Source organism: Coregonus lavaretus, assembly GCF_964263955.1.
Source record: "Coregonus lavaretus genome assembly, chromosome: 11".
In the NCBI taxonomy this organism is placed as follows: Eukaryota; Metazoa; Chordata; class Actinopteri; order Salmoniformes; family Salmonidae; genus Coregonus; species Coregonus lavaretus.
Window position 1 is genome coordinate 15,223,717 of NC_139998.1, and position 23,774 is coordinate 15,247,490.

Consider the following 23,774-nt stretch of genomic DNA (forward strand, 5'->3'; position numbering starts at 1 on the left):
ATGACTTCCTTGAAGGGCGGGTAGTCAAGCACAGATCTGAAGCTCTGTTTTGAACGTCACTTGCAAATGAACGGGAGGGGTGGGGCGCTTTAACATCAGGGCTGCGTTCAGTATGAAAAAACGTAGTGGAAGGTTCAATTAAACGGAAACGGTGCTAAAGACCAGCTGAAAAACGGGGAGGGGTGGTGTTTTGATTTCAATGTGCACCGCTGCCATTTGAACACGTCACTAATAGCTTCAAGCCACACCCACCAAACGGAACAAACGTACAAATGTCTGTCAAGAACGTACAGGTGCGTTTTGGGTGAAATGTGTCGTTCAGTACAAACCATTTCGTAACGTAGCAAACGTTCAACCGCACCCCCAGAATGACGCACAGGCACTCTCACTGGATAATAAAAAAACATGGTCCATTTTTACATTTGGAATGGGACACCACTTGTGTTAAATGAACTTTTCATCACTGTTGCTGAAATGTGTAGGCTAGCTGTTTTTAGCAATGCTAGTATTTACACACTGACGTTGTTGGTAATTAGCTCACAAAAAAACGTAATAGTCAGCCGGCCGCCGGAAGTTAAAAACAATTATATTTCAACTTACTGTCGATTGTGTGGCGGTTTGGTCCTTATGCAGTTGGGGCTTTTTTTTTTTTTTTTTTACATTCATGGAATGTATAATTAAACAGAATTTCCACACGTGGGTCTGTCCCCCACAAGTTATTGCTTTTTTGTGCAGGGTATGGCCCACATGCAGGACTTTTTTAGACATGTGGTCAGCGGAGAGAAAAGTCTGAAATGTGTTCTATATGATGTTCTCAATTTGCCCCCTGCATAAGGAACCCTACGGACAACAACCCTAATGTTAACGTAAATGCTCATGATAATGTTCGCTTTTGTAAAACTGATCAAAAACCTCTCAGCTCCTGAGAAATTAGTAATATGGCACTTACAGTTTGATGCACAATTTAAAATGGACAGCAGTGTTTCAATCCAAAAGGAGTTCTGCGGGAGGTATGCTAACGCCTGAAATGTTCATCAAAATGGAGGAAAGCACGTCTCTCGCTGCAAAGGTGTTCTGATTAGGAGGGGGTGTTCTGCAATTAGATTACTGATGGGGTGACTGTTGATTGCTATGCTTGGCCAATAAGGTTGCTGGATGGAAGATGGGGCGCTCTGGGAAATTGGGCTGTGTGACTGGAAAGAGCCATTAGGGGGTGCTAGGAGGTAGGCCTATTCGCTCAGGTGAAATTTAAACAGGTGTTTTTTCATACAGGCAATCACTTATAGGTCTGTGGTAATCACCGGTCTAGTCCTTTCGATTTGTTGAGTATATGATTGTTGACAATGCTACGTTTTTTGGTCTTCTTCAGCCAGGAATATGTTACTTTGACGTTTTATAGTTCATAAAAAACTCTTACAAAACGAGATTGCAATAACTAATGGCTCTCAAATTCAACTTGAATGTGTGTTGAAAATGTTATGCTTGTGTTAACAAAATGACAAACTTTTACAACCGACAACACATTTATGAATTAAGTCTGTTTAATGAACATTGTAAATGCTATGTAGGTTAATGGATGTGACATTTACTAGGTATTTTTGGTCCTCATGGTCATTTTCTGCTGTGTCCGCGACGGTGTCCTTGGTGAGAAACGACTATTTGCCTGAATTGTTACATCGGATCGTTATAGATTGACAGTATTTACTCGATTTATGTCACACTGCACTGTGACAACGAAGTGTTTGATATCCAGTGGTGTAAAGTACTACTTTAGTAAAACATTTTTGGGTATCTGTACTTTACAATTTATATTTTTGACAACTTTTACTTCACTATATTCCTAAAGAAAATGTTGGTGAACACATAATTGGAGAGGAAGTACAAAACCAATGACGCTAGACAGAGAGGAATTTGCTTAAGCAAAAGGCAGTTTATTAAACACAGAGATATCTGTTACTGTTAGCTAACATGCATGGGATCCTGCTAATTAACATGCATGGACCTAATCATCAGAGGTGGGACAAAGTCATTGTTATGCAAGTCACAAGTAAGTCTCAAGTCTTTGCCCTCGAGTCCCGAGTCAAGTCGAGTCAAAGATGAGGCAAGTCCCAAGTCGAGTCAAAAGTCAAAGCCATCAAGTCTCAAGTCGAGTCCAAAGTCCTACCATTTTAGTTTCGAGTCATTTCAAGTCCTCTTACCACAGAAATAAAATGTATACAAATCATGTATGTCTGTAAGATTTGTATTTATTTAAACCTTTTTATACAATAACATTAATCAAATACAGCAAAAAACATAACATTTAATTTTCACAAAAAAAATGCTTGTATTTGAACAGCATATTGCACTAGAACAATGCAGAGAGAGAGAGAGAGAGAGAGAGAGAGAGAGAGAGAGAGAGAGAGAGAGAGAGAGAGAGAGAGAGAAAAATGGTTTACGGGGAAGGACAAACACCAAAAGCTCTGGAAGTAAAAACAGTGTGGGAACCTGCACTGCAAATGAACAGATCTTACTCCATGTGAAACTCCTACCACAGGAGAGAGAGAGCTGTGTGGACAGGTGATGAGCAGAGAGTGAGTGTGTGTGCGCGCATGCGTGCTGTGGACAGGTGGAGGGAGGCCCCTATACTGCATTGCATTTGCAAAAGATCAAATTGGCCAAAAGTCTGTCAGTCATTTGTGCACGATGGGGACGCAGAATGATGCCACCATGGCTGAAAACTCGCTCCACTGGAGCACTAGAAGCAGGCACTGCCAAGACTCGGATGGCTACTTGAAAGAGTGAAGGAAGAGTCTTACTGTTCAGTGCCCAGAACAAAAGGGCATTCTGTCCTTCTGCCATGTCAATGTAGTGACTTAGCTGTACTGCTGGTGGGGTCCCAACATCCCTTTTCTGCCTCTTATGGTATGCAGCAAACAGCCCTTCTCCTTCCATGTCCTCTAGTTCTTCTTCAGCAGGCACCGGCACAGGCTGCTCTGTCTCTGCAGCATCTTGCAGGATCAATTCTAAAAATAAAAATAAAAACGTGTCACAACAGCAGAAACAAAAGAGCCCTTATTTCTGATGTTGATGATACTGTTCAAGACTGAATTTTTTTATTATTGTTAAAGTCAGATTAATATCACATTAGATCCTATATCAGATTAAGATCAAATTATTGTACGTTGCATTTAAGTTGCATTGCAAGTCAATAATATTTACCTTTAACTCGTTGTGCCACCTCTGCCTTGATGTCACGGTTGACCAGCACATGGGGCTCAATCCACAGCAGACAAAAGGCTGGATCCAAGGCAGCTGCTTTCAGGTAGACTGTGTCTGAAAAGGGGGCAGTGATCCCTTCTTGAGACTGGGCCATTTTTACATTAATGAAGATCCCAAGAAATCTTTTTTTCAGGGATGCCTGCAGACCTCTGACCAGGCCACTCAGGAAACGAACTTGAGGCTTCAGCTTCTCAAGATGGTGATTGAGGGACAAGATGGATGGAACAACTGCACTGATTGTAATGACTTTCTCCCCCTGTGTCAAATCAGTTGCTTCTCCGAACGGTTTTAAGATGTCCACCAACTCCTTCAGTAGATTCCACTCTCGTGGTGTGAATGACAGTTCTTTATGCCCGGCCTTCTCAAGAACTGCGCAGAGCTTTTGCTGATCACAATGAAGGACTGCTTTTACCTGCCGCAGTGTGGAATTCCACCTCGTGCTCACTGCAGCAGGGATGCCTCTGTGCTCCCCAAATTCACCATCGAAGATGTCTTTAAACGTTGTGCTTGTGTGGAGCAGGGAGCTAAGTTTTGATAACTTGGAGAGAGAAGGACATGCCGCTTTTGTTTCTTTCAAACCGTCTCCCACAACCAGCTGCAATGTGTGTGCAAAACACTGCAGGCGCTGTTTCTTTGCCATAGCAGCATCGACGGTTTGCTGGTCTTCTTGGGTTAAGTCATGCCATAGCTCAGGATCATCAAGATAATCTCCAGCATCTTCATCTTCCTCCTGTTCGCTGGGGAAGCAGACTGTAAATGCCTTGCGCATGTTAGCAGCATTGTCACTAATTATATAGTCCAATTTAGCTTTGATGTTGTATTCATCACATATTGCCTCAAATTGGTCACAGATTCGCTCTGCTGTGTGAGAGCCTTTGAAGCGGTTGCAGGCCAAGAGATTAGTCTTTAGCTGTACCCTCTCTGCATCTCGCTCCATCCAGTGCACAGTGACACCAAGGAATCCCCTCATCTTTCGATCAGACCAAATGTCCACAGTGACTGAAACATGGTCAGTGTTGCTCAATTGAGTTTTTAACTTTGACCGTCTCTCCTCAGCAAGGCTCTCTGTTTTTGTGGTCAGCGTTCGGCGACATACTGGGGTATACTTGCTGTCCAGCACAGCCAGAAAGTGACGAAAGCTCTTATTTTCCACAATAGACAGAGGGAAATTGCAATCAATAATCAAGTCAGACAGTATCGCATTGGAGATGGCCTTCTGCTGTGGGTGGGTCAGGCTGTAACGCCCTACACGAGTGTCAAGGAATTGTGAGATTGAAGGCTGTTGTGGTTCATCTACGATGATTTTGTTCATCTGGTATTCTTCATACCTGTAACAGAGAAGAATATGAAACAGATGTCAGAAAATCCTTTACAGCCACACATGTTGTATTTGAAACTACTCTTTACTCATATCAATGTTGTTGTGTTAATATTCATTGCCTATTGTACACTACGGTTTACGATAATACATTTCAGTGTCAGTGTATGCAATATTAAGAATATTTTCACTGCTTCAAAATTCATAAGAAAGCCCTTTCCCTCAAGAAACTGAAGTCATATGCTTTATAGCAGTGGTTTTCAAAGTGGGGACGGGGACCCTTGGGTGCCGCGAGGGGGTTCTAGGGGGGCCATGGCAAGTTGGCATGAAAAGTATAGAAAAACAAAATAATTGAATAAATTAAATAACTAAAGTAAACCAAATTAAACCAAAAATAAGCTAAACAATATTCCCATTAGTTAAGAACTGCACTATAATAATCTATTGCATCTCTGAACATTACTACTATAATCGTTATTATTTTATTATATACTGTATATATCCCAGTGGTGCGCTGCCTCACAGACCTACTGTAGACTACGGTAGCACTCTGTCCATGCGCTGTCTGCTGTTTGGGCATGATATGAAAAGGGAAGGCTAATGGTGGATCTACTGTGACTGTGTTATCATTTTCCTCTTTACAATGTATACGTCTTACTATGTTTCCTGTTGTACTTGGATGGGTTTAGGGATGCACCAACTACATCCGAGTTGTGAAAGGGGGTGCATTCATTGTTTAATTGTGATATTTTGTCTTCAGCGACAGTTCAGCTTAGTTGTGATTAACCAAAATTACATAAACGACCTCAATGAGGCAGCACACCAGCAACTCTGAAACTGAATTCTAAAACGCTTAACGTGAAAAACGCTTAACGTTGCTTAATGCTTAATATACTAAGACAGTAATATTATAAGACCAAACTCTGCAAATATCATATTAATAAAGCATACTATGTACAAAACATCAGATGAGCCCAGAATACATAGTAGCCTACATAAGACATGTTAAGCCTTTTCTTATAATGGTTTTCTATGGGAGGAAAACACTTAACGTGTTGTTAAACGTGTTTGCGTTCATATTCTGGCCTCATCTGATGTTTTGTACATTTAGTATACTTTATTAATATGATATTTATAGTTTGGTCTTTTAATATTACTGTCTCAGTATATTAAGACACGTTAAGCCTTTTCTTATAATAGTTTTCTATGGGAGGAAAACGCAACGTGTTATTAAACGTGTTTGCGTTCATATTCTGGGCTCATCTGATGTTTTGTACATAGTATACTTTATTAATATGATATTTACAGAGTTTGGTCTTTTAATAACACTGTCTTAGTACATTAAAGAACGTTAAGCGTTTTTCACGAAAGCGTTTTAGAATGTCCATATAATAGCAGTTCAAAAATCCATATTTTTTTAAGCATGAACCAGCAAGGGAGACGTGCGTTTGTCTCGTTGATACAGTAAATATGCAGCAGCTAGCTAGTAAGTTACGGTACATCCGATAAGGTGCGTAGCATTCGTTCAAAACTTACCTTTCTTTGTGCAACTTCAGGTGTCGAACAAAGTTGGACGTTGTGGCAGCTCCGTCTGTAATCTTCGATCCGCATGTTTTGCAGATTGCAACTCGTTTTTTGTCGACTACCTCGTAATTTTTATAGCCAAACCAAACTATCTTCGGTATCATTTTGACAACTGGCGCGTTGTTGCTTCATTGGTTGTCTTGCAATGTGCCTGCTTAGATGCTGTCGAATCAAAACAACGTGGGACTACAGTGATTGGATAACGTGCAGGCAGCGCGCGCTCTCTGTATGCATACAGGTGGATGGTGCACATTTTTTTCACAGATGCAGATAAACGGAGAGCGGCGCGGCCGTGTGAAATTTTTTTTCCCCAGTTTTCATGGGAAGTAGCAAGTCTTCTCGAGTCATAAGGCGCAAGTCCAAGTGAAGTCACGAGTCATTGATGTTAAAGTCCAAGTCGAGTTGCAAGTCTTTGTACATTTTGTCGAGTCGAGTCTGAAGTCATCAAATTCATGACTCGAGTCTGACTCGAGTCCAAGTCACATGACTCGAGTCCACACCACACGTCTGTCACTGCAGGATTTGAGTCCCTGGCGGCGTAGTATGTTACTGATGGTAGGCTTTGTTACTTTGGTCCCAGCTCTCTGCAGGTCATTCACTACGTCCCCCCGTGTGGTTCTGGGATTTTTGCTTGTGACCCCACGGGTTGAGATCTTGTGTGGAGCCCCAGATCGAGGGAGATTTTCAGTGGTCTTGTATGTCTTCCATTTCCTAATAATTGCTCCCACAGTTGATTTCTTCAAACCAAGCTGCTTACCTATTGCAGATTCAGTCTTCCCAGCCTGGTGCAGGTCTACAATTTTGTTTCTGGTGTCCTTTGACAGCTATTTGGTCTTGGCCATAGTGGAGTTTGGAGTGTGACTGTTTGAGGTTGTGGACAGGTGTCTTTTATACTGATAACAAGTTCAAACAGGTGCCATTAATACAGGTAACGAGTGGAGGACAGAGGAGCCTCTTAAAGAAGAAGTTACAGGTCTGTGAGAGCCAGAAATCTTGCTTGTTTGTAGGTGACCAAATACTTATTTTCCACCATAATTTGCAAATAAATTCATTAAAAATCCTACAATATGATTTTCTGGAAAAAAAATTCTCAATTTGTCTGTCATAGTTGACGTGTACCTATTATGAAAATTACAGGCCTCATCTTTTTAAGTGGGAGAACTTGCACAATTGGTGGCTGACTAAATACTTTTTTCCCCACTGTATTTATAAATAAATAAATAGGATTATTCTGATCCAGATACCACAATATCAAGATCACAGAATCTGGATTTTCAGGGCTTTGAACAGGCCTACAATTTGCCATCTACGACTGGACAGGTTATGGTACTACTTCTACACTGTCATAGAGAAACAGAAATGAGTAAATTGCATAAAAGGTACCTAGATAAAAAGATAACCTTTATATCACTAATAAGTAAACACATTTGACACTTCTCAATATAACAACTGACCACATACCTATACTGTGGTCAATTTAACATAATGAACCTTTGGCTATCATTTACATTTTACATTTTGTAAGAACATTTTAAAACTTTGTCACATTAGTTGCATTGAAATGCCTTGCTTGTAGTGCCTTTCACCTTTCTAAATCCACCCTGAATCCACCCTTCCAGTGGGATCAAGATAATCCTGATTTCCATAAAAACTAGCATCAAAATGATCCTAATCACTTTTGAAAAACGACATTTAATCCTGATTAAAGTCTTACTCGTCTCCTTTTCGCTTAATTTCTCCTGATTTACTTAAAAGGCCCAGCGCAGTGAAAACCTAGACTTTCCTGTGTTTTATGAAGTTGGAATAATACTGTGAAATTGTGAAAATGACCCTTTTACTGCCGTTTTGGTGGGATGGAGTTTTGTCCTGCCTGGTGACATTACCAGGTGGTAAATTAGTTAGATAAAAAAGAAAGCGTTCCAAACCTCTCTGCCAATAACGTTCCCAACTCAGACCACTCCCAGACAGTCCTTGCTTGAGAAATTGCTCTTTGCTAAGAAGCTATTTTTGTTTATTTTGGACAATTTTAATTTTAAACAATCACAGTACGGTACTTAATTGTAATCCAGAAATTGTAGGATGTTGAGATAAAAACGGCTGCATTGGACCTTTAAGGGCAGAGACATTGATGTGAGCATTCACCGCCATCTAGTGGAGTTGTTGGCAACTGGAATGATTCATATTTACCACAGTTCAAATGAGGCTGCCACCCCAATGTTTGCAGTGGGAATCAACAATGAGTTGACGACAATGAGCCCATCAACCCTTGAAACCCCAAGTAAATTTTTCTGGGTTTTAAAGTCAATAGGAGAGCATCTTAAAGTCCCACTCCAGTCCCCTTTTCACCTAATTTATCACCTGATTCACTTAAAAGGCACATCTCAATAGGTGGTCCAGGTATCCTCATGACATGGGGGGTGGGCCTTTCCTCTTTTTTTCTCTATTGCTCCTCTATAGACAGGTTGGCTGACAACATCACGAAAATTATGCCCACGCTTTGATGGGGCCGGAAGCTATGCTTTGTTATGATTCTGAATGGTCAGATGGCTAGCAACAATGACAAGAAGCTGCCATGTGGAGAATCGTAGGTGGCTCGTTTCAGCTAGTTTTATCTTGTTCTTGATACCATGCTTCTTGTTTTGAGGTGTTTTGACAGATTTGTCAATGCTAATATGTCAAATACGCTAGCTAGATAAACTACTAACAATGTATTAGAGACAAGTACTCATTGTGCAAATGTATTTGTTTTCAATAAACATTTGGAGACCAAATATAGTTTACATGTTGTCAACAACCTAAGTCAACCCCCTCCGTTTTGCCCCATAGTTGCGCACGCGTTGGTTTTGTTGCTAAACAACCAACCCGTCTATTGTTCCTGCAAGCAAAGGGGGACGCCGAAGACAATCAGACCAACTCCTTGAAGTTTGCAGTCATCTAAAAATACACTATTTTGCGCAAAACATATTTTGTTACCATGAATTGTGTGTACATTACTGTATTTAAATGTAGAATGTTTTTTTTAACAGCAAGTTCCAAAATAGCTGGAGTGCATCTTTAAAGGTGAGATTGGATGACCAAATCCGAATCCCTATCCAGAATTTAAAAAATCTGTTTTGAAATACCCAATTCTAAGATTTAATCCTATACGATTACTGAAATCCGATCAGATAACTTTTGAAAAACTGTGTCAAGGGCCAAGTTTTTCAAAAACTTTTCTGATCTGATTTTGACAATCTGATTCAAATAAATCTTAGAATTTGGTACTTCAAAATTAAAAAATGAGATTCAAATCCTATGGGATTCAGAAATCCAATTAGATTTTTAAAATCAGGATTAAATGTTTTTGCGTTTTTTCAAAACTCAAAAAAGGTAATGATTACGATAGTTCCAAATCTGAAAATTATAATAATCTTGATACCACTAGAAGGGTGGATTTATACTGAACAAAAATAAACGCAACATGCAAACATTTCTATTGAGTTACAGTTCATATAAGGAAATAAATTCATTAGGCTCTAATCTATGGATTTCACATGACTAGGAATACAGATATGCATCTGTTGGTCACAGATCCAGGCTCTGTCGTAGCCGGCCGCGACCGGGAGACCCATGGGGCGGCGCACAATTGGCCCAGCGTCGTCCAGGGTAGGGGAGGGAATGGCCGGCAGGGATGTTGGTAGAGCACGGCGTTTGTAACGGCAGGGTTGTGGGTTCGATTCCCACGGGGGGCCAGTATGAAAAAATATAATGTATGCACTCACTAACTGTAAGTCGCTCTGGATAAGAGCGTCTGCTAAATGACTAAAATGTAAAAAAAAAAGATACCTTAAAAAAGGTAGGGGCATGGATCAGAAAACCAGACAGTATCTGGTGTGACCACCATTTGCCTCATGCAGGGCGACATCTCCTTCGCATAGAGTTGATCAGGCTGTTGATTGTGGCCTGCTGTCCCACTCCTCTTCAATGGCTGTGCAAAGTTGCTGGATATTGGTGGGAACTGGAACACGCTGTCGTACGATCCAGAGCATCCCAAACATACTCAATGGGTGATGCGTCTGAGTATGCAGGCTGTGTACAGATCGTTGCAACATGGGGCTGTGCATTATCATGCTGAAACATGAGGTGATGGCGGCGCATGATTGGCACGACAACGGGCCTCAGGATCTCGTCACAGTATCTCTGTGCATTCAAATTGCTTTTGATCAAATGCAATTGTGTTTGTTGTCTTATGCCTGCCCATACCATAACCCCACCGCCACCATGAGGCACTCTGTTCACAACGTTGACACCCACACGACTCCATACACATGGTCTGCGTTTGTGAGGCCGGTTGGACAAACTGCCAAATTCTCTAAAACGATGTTGGAGGCTTATGGTAGAGAAATTAACATTCAATTCTCTGGCAACAGTTCTGGTGGACATTCCTGCAGTCAGCATGCCAATTGCGCGCTCCCTCAAAATTTGAGACATCCTCAAAACAAGGCCACTAAAATGTGCAGTTTTGTAACAACACAATGCCACATATGTCTCAAATTGAGGGAGCATGCAATTGGCATGCTGACTGCAGGAATGTCCAACAGAGCTGTTGCCAGAGAATTTAATGTTAATTTCTCTACCATAAGCCTCCTCCAACGTCTTTCTAGAGAATTGAGCAGTTTGTCCAACCGGCCCACCCATGGCTGCGCCCTTGCCCAGTCATGTGAAATCCATAGATTAGGGTCTAATTAATTCATTTAAATTGACTGATTTCCTTATATGAACTGTAACTCAGTAAAATCATTGAAATTGTTGCATGTTGCGTATATTTATGTTCAGTATAGTTTACGCCTCTGTTTTCATGACAGCGCAAAAGTAGTACCATAACCTGTCCAGTAGATATCTATATCTTATGTAGTATATTAACTTTACTTTGTATCCGACAGGCTCTGTGATCTCCTGGCCCTGGACTTCATTTATCTACAACACTTTGATTACCAATAAATAATTAAAATATTCCACAAGAGGTCACCTTTTGTCTATATTAACCATGTGGGCAATTGGCTCTGATCAGTCAGAAAACCTTGGTATAAGCATGGGTCTCTTACAGCTTTAGTGTCAAGAGCACCCATATGCATTATACTCAACACAATAGTTAGATTACAGCAATCTAACATTCCTTTAAATAAATCTCATTATTAAATGTGTTTTCGGAACCCAACAATCTTTCAGATGTGTGCAGTCAACGCAGTGTTGGGGGGAAACTGTGCATGTTGAAGAACAGCATAAGGTTATGGATGCACTCATCTTTATAATGAGGACAAGAGGTCATTCTGAAGAAATCCACAGGGATTGATGACAGAAATAACACTGCAATTACCTTCTGTGCACATCAACTGGCAAATTCACTGTTGATTTGTAATACACAATGTGGATATCACAACCTTTTTAGTCAAAGTTACGAGTTGCCTTGCTCTATGGTCCATACCAGCGAGAATCAACTGCTAGAACCTTTTTAGCACCATTAAAAAGTGCGCGTTAGGTAAGGATATTGTCAATATTTTCACCCATGTAAGAGGAAACCAGAGTTTTAGTTAGTCACTCAGTGAGTTGTAGCTGTGAGAAGCAGGAGTGGTAATTAGACTTGTCACGGTGGACGGCATTGGTGATGTGATAATGTCACACGGAGCCGGAGCAGTTGCCAACATTGAATAAAGGGTGTGTTCAAAAGAATTACAGATCAAAGAAACACTATTGGAGTGTCTCACGGGAGACACGTTTACGTCAAAGACTAATTACACAAGTTGGATCGCTCTTTGCGTGTTACAATAGGTCTGAGCAGCATCACCGAAGCACATCAGCTGTAAACAAACTGAAACACTGCATATTCATGGTAACTGACATGTACCATGCCTTCATCCTTGTCCAAAATGAGCCCACACCTGCTTGATGCTGCCCCACTGTTGTTACTGCCCAACTGCTAGCTACTGTATGACAAAACATTACTCCGCTAGCTACATCTGCTGAGAGTGAGGATCACCTTGCTCAATATAAAGTACTAACAACTTGTGGCATGAAATCTTAAATAGGCTTTAAAAATGAAATCTTAAATAGGCTTTCTGAAATTAATTGTTCTTGTGAAACCAACACCTGACCCACAGATAAATCACCAGCCATAAAAGCATGACTGATGTCACCTGCTGTTTACATATGCATGCATAGTAGACTATACGAGCTGATGAAAAGTAAGAAGTCAAATCATTATACATGGTCCACTTTATTTTATACGTTTCACTTGATAACAAGAGGTGAGTTGGTCTACAGAAGGCCTGCCCAGGAAGCAGGTACGGTAGAAATAAGAAAAGAACGGAAATGATAAGAGTTCAAAAGAGAAAAGGGGTGCACAGCAGTCAGTGGGGGGGAAGAAACTGGCTGTAGAGAAGAGTATGAAATCAGTGAAATGAGAAGGGAAGGGTGGAGGAGAGTTCAGGGGCCAAGAGAGAGATATTTAACACTGTTCAACAAGCATGACTTGAATTCAGGGGAGGGAGTGTCCAGTTGTTTAGATTTGAGGAACAAGAAGAGCCTAAAACTAGAGTCGGAGGAACATGTCCGTCGTACAGGTCTTCTGTGACAACTGTGGAATATGGGCCTGCCAAGTAACATCAAGCCTTTAAATAGTGAGAGAACTAAAAAACGAACATAACATGCAAGCGATTTGCCCTGCCCTAAATTCAAGCTTTGATTGTCCTCTAGTAACAATAAGGTCCTGTCACTTCTTAAAACTAGGGTTGGGTGGGCCTAAACAAATGTTCCACATGTCTGGAGAAAGTAGGGTTAAATATGAATGTATGGGCTGTGTGTGTGTGAGAGAGAGCGAGAGAGTTCATGTATGTATGCAACTCAACACTTCCAGTACCTGAACAAAAAAGCTAATAAAAATTAAATAAAAACACTGTTTAAAAAAGAAAATCACAATCGATGTCCTTTATGCTTACACTACGTTCAATGGCAAAAAAAAAAATTAGCACAAGGGTTCTCCTAAACAAGAGATGAGCAGTCTTCATTCAGTTTGGTTCCTTTAAGTTACCGGTTGGGGTGTTTGCGTCTTCGTGCGTGGGCATGCGTGGGTGAAGGCTTTACACAGTGCCCTGCCTCAGGGGTCTAAGATGGTCCCACTGCGTCACAGCACCAGCTTCCGGTCTGGGTGGTCAGCGCGGCCCGAGCGCTGGTGGCGCACCTCCAGGTGTTTGCTCTGGACCCGGTCAAAGTGCTGCAGCAGGTCATTGTAGTCCATGTGGGCGTAGGCCGGACGCTTGGTGCCAACAGTCTTAGACTCAATGTACTTCGACTCATCCCTGCAACATGAAAACATGCTTCCAGATAAATTATAACAATACATATGCATGGGGCACATCCGATGAGAACAGTGTTGGGACGAATATTGTAATGGCCATGGGAATAGAATTCTGCACACTGTGGGCAGTGGGCACACCACAATAACACAATAATTAGTTCTACTCACACTGTCCTCATGAGCTCTGGGTTAGGCACACAGCGCAGGCGGTGGGAGAGCAGCTGGAAGGCCTGGCTCTGGGGCAGCAGCATCAGCAGGCCGTACAGGGCCTTGATCAGGTATGGGTTGTTCTCCACATCCAGCAGCTGGAGACGCAGGTCTAGAAAAACAAACAGTTGAGACAGGTTGGTTGGTTAGTGTGTGTGTGTGTTTGTAGTGCGGTGCGGTGCAGTGTGTGGCTGAATCCCAAATCAGTACCTTCCCCTCCCCCCTCCATTTGCACCTCTGCCATATGCACCAGTGTCCAAAAGCTGAGGGAGTGAAAATGATTGAGGGTGTAGGGGCTAATTAGACCTTCCGATACCCACTTCAGCCAAGCCAGCAAGGCTGCAGGCTCCAGGGCAAAGTGCTATCCCGACACACACTGCGATATGTTTGGCGTTTGTGCAATTTAATACAAAAATAATGGAGGCGTGTTACGTCTGATTGAGGCTTGACACATGTAACAACTGAAATACCACCCAAATTAAATGTTTAACTGTTACTGACGTTTATATCTTGTAAAACGACAGAGGGAATTTGTTAATTTGAATTTCATGCTTGTTTTATTATTGAAATGTGGAACATGAATTGCATCATTCAAGTCACAAGTGTGTCCCAAAGTTGAAGGGTTGATCCCCTCGCAACTCTCTGTAAGTCGCCCTCAAGAGTTCCATTAACAACACGTGAAAACAGAGGGCCATCCATGTGAGTTGGTAGGGGCGAGTGGGTGGTTTGGGATTCACTGTGTGTGTTCTGATCTAATATTGAGCTGTGAGACTCACAGGTAAAGATGGGGCTTTCGATCAACTGTACCAGCTTGTCGACTTCCATGAGGAAGTCTACAGTCACCTCCAAATCACCGCTAAATGGATAACATTAAGGAAATATAGTACGCCATAATATACCAATAAGCATACACTACGAGGAGCAACAATGCTGATATGCAAAATGTATATCAAAGACAACCAGAAAGGATACAACTTCTGGATGAGGTCGTAGGCATGGCGGTAGTTCTGGGTCAGGAAGCAGAGAGACACGGTGGCCACAGGGTTGTGACACCAGGAGCGGTACAGGCAGCAGAACAGGGCACAGCTCTCCTGCAGGGGGCACCAAACACACAGTTAACATGAGTACACACAGCTGGGAAAACTACCCTACCTCATTGGTCAACAGGGTTGGGTTCAATCCATTACCATTCTGTCCATTCAAGAAGTGAATTGAAATTCATGTCCTGTACATTTTTCAAATTGGAAATTTTCAAATTGGAAATGACCCAACCATGGTGGTGGTCAGCCATACAGAGGAATGGCTCCCATTTCTCAGGCATTACCTGTGTGCGCAGGTCCTTGAGCTGGTTGCGCAGCTGAAAGAGCTCTGCGGAGGTGAGCAGGATGGTGTTGAGCGTCTGCACCATGGTGGATGCAAACTTCAGGTCCTCCTCCTTCAACAGGATGTCTGCCATGGAGTGGAATATGTTCTCTGCATGCAGGAGAAGACACAGCTGCCTGGAGGGAATGAGTGCAAGAAGAGTGAGAGGTGATGGTAACTCAAACTACAAACAATCCCAGAGGGGTGGAGTAGGTTGAAAAACAATTAATCCATGGTCTCCTGAGAAACTTGGAGTTTCAGCACATTTTGTTTCACATATGTCACTACCTGATGATGAAGGCTCCTCTGTTCTCCAGCAGCTTTCTCTCCAAACTGAAGCGCTTCAGCAGGTTGATCATGAACTTGTAGAAGTAGGAGTTCATGCTGGGGGTAGAGGGGGATGAGTCGCCTACTTTGGAACCTGGTGGGTGAGAATGAATGCTTAATGTATCATTTACTTTTATGCTTTATACTACTGTTCCAGAGCCATTTTCTACTCACCCACGACTGTCTGTGGGCCTGCCTTCGCCCCCTCAGGAACCTGAAGCTCCAGTTTGCTGTCAGAATTATCACAGGAGCCTGAGGAATCGGTCTGTCCAGCTGGGGATGACGCAATCTCAGCCAGAACCTCCAGGTCTTTAAGAATGACCTGAGTGATAGATGGGGGTGAGGTGGGGTTGGTTACTTATGTAAAAACATGTATTAAAAAGATAGTTCAGCCAAATTACATATTGGTTTCCTTACCATGTAAGCAGTCTACGGACAAGGTATGACAGCATCCATGCTTTGGTTTTGTTTACCTGGCCAATTGGATTTGCCACAAATGATCAAAAGTTAGCATTTGAAACAGTGGCCGAGCAAACAAAACCAAAGCATGGATTGCTGTTCAACCTTGTCCATAGACTACTTGGATTAAGTATACCTTTAACATTAGCGAGATTCTGAACTGGGGGTGCATGTAGTACTCACCTCATCAGACTCATCAGAGAGTGTCTTCAGCAACATGGGGAACAAACTGTCTGTGTGCCGGAACATCTACACGTCACAAAGGCACACAGATTAGTGTGCTGATAGTCATACTGTAAAACACTCCACAGAAAGGAGCAGCATTGGTAATACGACTCACTTTGCGAGGTGTCTTGATGTAGAGGTGGTACAACCACTTGAGCACGGCGATGCGGGTCATCATACCGGTGGAGGAGTCATGCAGGTGGCGGTCCAGCACCTGAACTATCCCATCAAGGTCAAGGGTCACCTGTGACCGGTCAGCACTGTTCAGGAGAGAGAATACAGATAAGAATGGAAGTACACAAGACATCAAAGTTATGATGGGAACACATACTCCAAAATATTTAACAGCTAACAGCAGATACTAAAATGCCACAGAGGAAGATCAAACACTGTAGAGGCCTTTGAGGCATGGTCGGGTATAACAGAAAACAGTAGACCCACACAAATGAGACACAGGTGTTGGACTGCACAACAGAGCTGGGCGATACAGCATGTCAGCATTGCTCTAGAGAACACGATGCACAAGCTTTCAGTTCAAACAGATCTACAGCACAGCTAGGCCAGCAGGAACTACGGGAAATCTGGAGAGTTTATCTACAGTGCATTCAGAAAGTATTCAGACCCCTTGATTTTTTCCACATTTTGCTACATTACAGCCTTATATTCTAAAATGGAATAAATAATTTCCCCCCCTCACAATACCCCATAATGACAAAGGACAAAAACTGGCTTTTATAAATGTTTGCACATTTATACAAATTTAAACACTAAAATAACATTTACAGAAGTATTCAGACCCTTTAGTCAATACTTTGTTGAAGCACCTTTGGAAGCGATTACAGCCTCAAGTCTTCTTGGGTATGACGCTACAAGCTTGGCACTGCTGTATTTGGGGAGTTTCTCCCATTCTTCTCTGCAGATCCTCTCAAGCTCTGTCAGGTTGGATAGGGAACGTCGCTGCACATCTATTTTCAGGTCTCTCCAGAGATGTTCGATCGGGTTCAAGTCCAGGCTCTGGCTGGGCCACTCCAGGACATTCAGAGACTTGTCCCGAAGCCACTCCTGTGTTGTCTTGGCTGTGTGCTTAGGTTCCTTGTCCTGTTGGAAGGTGAACCTTCGCCCCAGTCTGAGGTCCTGAGCAGGTTTATATCAAGGATCTCTCTGTACTTCTCCGTTCATCTTTCCCTTGATCCTGACTAGTCTCCCAGTCCCTGCCGCTGAAAAAACATCCCCACAGCATAATGCTGCCATCACCATGCTTCACCGTAGGGATGGTGCGAGATTTCCTCCAGATATAACGCTTGGCATTCAGGCCAAAGAGTTCAATCTTGGTTTCATTAGACCAGAGAATCTTGTTTCTCATGGTCTGAGAGTCATTTAGGTGCCTGTTGGCAAACTCCAAGCGGGCTGTCATGTGCCTTTTACTGAGGAGAGGCTTCCATCTGGCCACTCTACCATAAAGGCCTGATGGTGGAGTACTGCAGAGATGGTTGTCCTTCTGGAAGGTTCTCCCATCTCCACAGAGGAACTCTGGAGCTCTGTCAGAGTGACCATCGGGTTCTTGGTCACCTCCCTGACCAAGGCCCTTCTCCCTCGATTGCTCAGTTTGGCCAGACGGCCAGCTCTAGGAAGAGTCTTGGTGGTTCCAAACTTCTTCTAAGAATGATTGAGGCCACTGTGTTCTTGGGAACCTTCAATGCTGCAGAAATGTTTTGGTACCCTTCCCGAAATCTTTGCCTCGACACAATCCTGTCTCGGAGCTCTAGAGACAATTCCTTCGACCTCATGGCTTGGTTTTTGCTTTGACATGAACTGTCAACTGTGGGACCTTATATAGACAGGTGTGCTCCTTTCCAAATCATGTCCAATCAATTGAATTTACCACAAATGGACTCCAATCAAGTTGTAGAAACAGCTCAAGGATGATCAATGGAAACAGGATGCACCTGAGCTCAATTTCGAGTCTCATAGCAAAGGGTCTGAATACTCAGTGGTGTAAAGTACTTAAGTAAAGATACTTTAAAGTACTACCTTAAGTAGTTTTTTGGGGTAGCTGTACTTTACTATTTATATTTTTGACAACTTTTACTTCACTACATTCCTTTAAAAAAATATTGTAGTTTTTACTCCATACATTTTCCTTGAAACCCAAAAGTACTCATTACATTTTGAATGCTTAGCAGGACAGAAAAATTGCCCAATTCACACACTTATCAACTGAACATCCCTGGTCATCCCTACTGCCTCTGATCTGGCGGACTCACTAAACACACATGCTTTGTTTGTAAATTATGTCTAAGTGTTGGAGTGTGCCCTGGCTATACATACATAGAAAAAAACAAGAAAATGGTGCTCTCTGTTTTGCTTAATATAAGGAATTTGAAATGATTTATACTTTTACTTTTGATACTTAAGTACATTTTAGCGATTACATTTACTTTTGACATTTAAGTATATTTTAAACCAAATACTTGTAGACTTTTACTCAAGTAGAATTTGACTGGGTGACTGACTTGAGTCATTTTCTATTAAGGTATCTTTACTTTTACTCAAGTATGACAGTTGGGTACTTTTTCGACCACTGAATACTTATGTAAATTAGGATTTTATTTTATTTTATATATAAATTAGCGAATGTCTAAAAACCTGCTTTCGCGTTGTCATTATGGGGTATTGTGTGTAGATTGATGAGTCCAAAAAATTATTTAAGCAATTTTAGAATAAGGCTGTAACGTAACAAAATGTGGAAAAAGGGAAGGGGTCTGAATACTTTCCGAACGCACTGTATGTGTGTCCGAACTAGCTCCATGTAAATGAATGAGCAAACATTTATCGTGACAGATCCTCCTCAGTTCCCAATGTTTATCTGAGCACAGCCAAACAGCTTCTAGCCTCTCTGCAGGTCTACTCGTTCATTCCACCCAACTTACGTCTGCAGCTTCCTCACTTTTCCCAAATCCCTCCCCCCCTTCCAACCCTGCTGCGCTGTAGCATTCTTCTCTCCTTCAAAAACAGAGGCACCCTTTTTCTCCATAGCTAAGCATTGGTGGTTCAGTGGTAGAATTCTCGCCTGCCACGCGGGAGGCCCGGGTTCGATTCCCGGCCAATGCATGCACAACTTTTTTGGCACTTCTATACTTAACAAAAATATCAACGCAACATGTACAGTGATGGTGCCATGTTTCATGCGCTGAAATAAAAGATCCCATAAATTGTTCCATACACACAAAAAGCTTATTTCTCTCAAATCTTGTGCACAAATTAGTTTATATCCCTGTTAGTGAGCATTTCTCTTTTGCTAAGATATTCCATCCACCTGTCAGGTGTGGCATATCAATGATCATTAAACAGGTGCACCTTGTGCTGGGGAAAATAAAAGGCCACTAACACAATGCCACAGATGTCTCAAGTTGAGGGAGCGTGCAATTGGCATGCTGACTGCAGGAATGTCCAACAGAGCTGTTGCCAGACAATTGAATGTTAATTTCTCTACCATTTTAGAGAATTTGGCAGTACGTCCAAAGAGCCTCACAACCGCAGACCACATGTAACCACGCCAGCCCAGAACCACATCCGGCTTCTTCACCTACGGTATCGTCTGAGACCAGCCACCCGGACAGCTGATGAAACTGAGGAGTATTTGTCTGTAATAAAGCCCTTTTGTGGGGAAAAACTAATTCTGATTGGCTTGGCCTTGCTCCCTAGTGGGTGGGCCTATGCCCTCCCAGGCCCCACCCATGGCTGCGCCCCTGCCCAGTCATGTGAAATCCATAGATTAGGGCCTAACAAATTTATTTCAGTTGACTGATTTCCTTACATGAACGGTAACTCAGTAAATTAGTTGAAATTGTTGCATGTTGCGTTAATATTTTTGTTCAGTATACTATACTCACAAAAAAAGTCAAACTATCAGTGTTGTAGAAGTGACTTGCCAAAGTGGAAAAGAGGATACAATGTTTTCATGTGAGAATTTATTACGTGTATTATGTCAAGGATTAGACAAATGACAATAGCTTTGAAGATTTTGCGAATACATGGCACCAGTCACGGGGCCAGACACAAGCACGACATTTCGTCTCCATGCAAAACAGTGACATCTGGTCTAATTAATAACAGGAAGGCTTCACTGTAAGTAATCCAATAGCTCAGACAAACAGGTAGGATTGTCAAACGTTTGCCTGCCAACAGTACTTCGCACCTCTAAACAGGGTCGGCAGTTCATCTCTTTTGTGTTGGAACAGCATGCATGTCCATGTGTGTTGCTTAGTTTATGATCTAGATTCCAACGTTAGCTAGCTAGCTGCACAAATGTTACTATTTTGTTGACAGCCCTTGTTGATACTAGACAGATGGCCACAGCTAGAAACCTACCTAGCAAGATGACAAAAAAACAATTGAATTCACTCTCCATAATTTCATACTGCCAGTGCCAGCCCATAGCCAAACATGTAGCTGGCTAGCTAACGTTAGCATATTCGCTAGCTAGCGCAACATGGCTATCTAGCTAGCCAAGGACACTACACTAACTCAGCAGCTAACACAGGTAGCTGTTTCATGGAAACTAATCCATTGTGATGTAATTATAATATCAATACTAGCTACAGTGGTTAGCTAGCTTAGAGGAAGTATTTAGTGTTGTGTGCACTTAGTCTGTGCACTTAGCTAACTACCATCCCTTATACTACATTGCATTTGAAGTTGACTGGCTCATGACATTTAAACGTGGATGTACGGAGAAAATTCCCAATTTTTTCCTTTTTGTCGTCTCTCCTGTTGCCTCCCCCACGTGGGTGTTCGTGCTCGGTGATTGGCTCAGAGTCAAGTTGTTGGCTACTGACGAGCATTGCGATTTTACAAGTAGAAACGACAGGTTCATCGCACAGATGGTACAGTTTTTGTTCTAGCAAGAGAAGGAACGGCCTCCCACTGTGATAAGAACCTATCGGCAGTGAGATTCTCGGTGTGTTTCATGCATAACAAGGGTTGCAAGGAGCAGTACGTCACTAAAGGTTGCACTCAGGGCTTTACTGTAATCTAAGCATTGTATGGAGTAGGACACCATATTTTAGAGGTTGAATGGAGTACACCACTAATCTAAGGGTCAATAATAATAAATACAGTCAGGTCCATAATTATTGGCACCCTTGATGAAGATGAGAAAAAAAGACAAATAAAAATGAGCTATATTGTATGCTCAAAATAATTGTGAAATTATATTTTATAATTACATAAATGCTCAGAGATTTGGTCAAACAAGTAATAATAATACAAAATCTCAAAAAGATCAGTCAAAATTATTGGCACCACGATTTTCAATACTCTAGCACCCTCTCCTTCTAAAATGTTTTATGAGATTGGAGAACACGTTGGGAGGGATCATAGACCATTCCTCCATACAGAATCTTTCCAGATCATTGGTATCCTTTGTCTGCTCTTATGGACTGCCCTCTTCAATTCAAACCACTGAGATGGTCATTGCAAAATGTTAATTTTGTGGTCAATTAACAATTTATTTGTGAATTTCGATTCGTGTTTGGGGTTATTGTCTTGCTGGAAGATCCACTTGTGGCCAAGTTTCAGCCTCCTGGCAGAGGCAACCAGGTGTTTGCCTAAAATGTCCTAGGTACTTGGTAAAGTTCATGATGTCGTTGACCTAAACAAGCCAGCCAGCTAACATTAACTAGCTAGCTAACAGTACGCTTTAACTTGCTATGAAAACGACTGACATGTTGCTAGCTAGACTCTGTTAGCCATATACATGGTTGCCCTTAGTTTGAAGATGTAATCCAGTGTTTTTATACAACAGCCTTCTGTCTGTTCTCTTTGACTCACTCCGCATATTTGCAATCAAACGCCAGAATTTTGCTTCCACCGGGCATTCCACTGATTTCAAAATTCGGTCCTCCAGAAAGTGGAGCATTTGCAACACTTTTGCAGGTTTTCGTGATATCTTTCAAAAAAGCTGTGTTAGAAAGGAATACCTACACATACTGAGCAGCTCATGTTATAGACAGAAGCATGCTACATGGCAGACCAATCCGAACTCATCTCTCGGCATGTCAAGCCCATCCATTATCTCATCCAATCATGGCTAGCAGGAAGGTTCCTGTCTTTTTCCGTGGCTAAACCAACTAGGCTCATAATTTAACAATTGTATTCGTATTTAGAGACGGCATACAAGTTTGTTATTAAGGAACATGAAAGTTCACGTTCCAGAAGGCATTTCTGCCAAAAAACACACTGATAAAAAAAATAAGTTTAAGTTCAAATGCCTCTCCTGTGAACTAGTGACGTGCGACATACGCCTAGTTTCCTGAAACAAGTCACATATGCTTCTGTTTTTCAACACCAAACACACCACTGGTGTGCATGGTCAGAAAGCTCATGTCATCTGACGTAATAATTTCCCACATTTTTTTGAGCATCCAATATAGCTCAGTATTTATATAATTTATTTTATACAGTATTTTTTTCTCATCTTTATCAAGGTTGCCAATAATTATGGACCTGACTGAATATGTGATGGGTTGTATGGGAAACATCCTAAGGGTTTTATAGAGTACATCCTAAGGGTTGTCTAAGTACTTGGAGAGTTGGAGGTGGACTGTGGTACTCTTCAGGCCAGGGCGGGGTGTCACCGTGGACACAGTGGAGCAGAACATGGGTCTTTGGAACTTCTTACGAGGTCTCATAGGGAAGAGAAGGCTAACTTGTGGTTAATCATATATGAATGCTAAATGCAGGCCCCCAAGTGGGGGCATACAGAGCAAAGGAAATCATTCCAGCCAGTTGCCATGGCCACCCATACATAAAATGTATGAATGCATGACTAAGTCACTTCAGATAAAAGCGTCTGCTAAATGGCATATATTACTATTATTAAGACCAATCTGGATTTATTTTCTAGGACATCTGCATTCATTCTGAACATGCTGCCAGTGAATATTGGGATGCCCACAGGGAAGGTATACATTTTTAAATACAAATACATATTTTGTTAAATAATCTCTCACCAGATTAACCATTTACAACTAATACAGCTGCGGAGGGCAGTCTGACAATCAAACAGCACTTTGAGAAACTAACAAATTGAAATATGAATTGATGAAACTGATCAAATGTCTAATTACCAGACGTGGGACCAAGTCACTATTATTCGAGTCACAAGCAAGTCTCAATGTCCGAGTCTCACGTCGAATTCCAAGTCGAACAGGCCGAGTCTCGAGTCAAGTGCAAGTCGCGCATTCTAAGAGCAAGTCAAGTCACAATTCATAAGAGGAATAAAATACAAAAATTAAGATAAATTATAGATAGATACATAGATGCACAGTACCAGTCAAAAGTTTGAACACGCCTACTCATTACAGGGTTTCTTTTTTTTTTTACTGTTTTCTACATTTTAGAATAATAGTGATGACAACAAAACTATGAAATAACACATATGGAATCATGTTGTAACCAAATAAAGAGGTAAACATATCAAAATATATTTTATATTTGAGATCTTTCAAATAGCCACCCTTTGTCTTGATGACAGCTTTGCACACTCTTGGCATTCTGTAGAAAATTTTAAAAATAAAGAAAAACCCTTGAATGAGTAGGTGTCCAAACTTTTGACTGGTACTGCATTCGGAAGTTATTCAGACCCATAGATTTTTTTCCACATTTTGTTACGTTACAGCGTCATTTTAAAATTGA

The 23,774-nt window shown here is 41.8% G+C and overlaps 1 protein-coding gene across 1 annotated transcript in view; it reads right to left on the reverse strand.

Moving 5' to 3' along the window:
• Positions 1-12,397: 12,397 nt before the first annotated feature.
• Positions 12,398-23,774, reverse strand: part of LOC311137720 (protein VAC14 homolog) — a 34,089-nt gene continuing 22,712 nt past the window's right edge. Inside the window, exons 11-19 of the mRNA XM_084172278.1 lie at positions 16,192-16,336; positions 16,035-16,100; positions 15,567-15,714; positions 15,354-15,486; positions 15,028-15,202; positions 14,676-14,794; positions 14,480-14,559; positions 13,665-13,815; positions 12,398-13,497 (exon numbers count right to left, since the gene is read on the reverse strand). Coding sequence (XP_084028404.1) covers positions 13,323-13,497; positions 13,665-13,815; positions 14,480-14,559; positions 14,676-14,794; positions 15,028-15,202; positions 15,354-15,486; positions 15,567-15,714; positions 16,035-16,100; positions 16,192-16,336 — 1,192 coding nt within the window. The 3' untranslated portion in view covers positions 12,398-13,322. The remainder of the gene's footprint in view (positions 13,498-13,664; positions 13,816-14,479; positions 14,560-14,675; positions 14,795-15,027; positions 15,203-15,353; positions 15,487-15,566; positions 15,715-16,034; positions 16,101-16,191; positions 16,337-23,774) is intronic.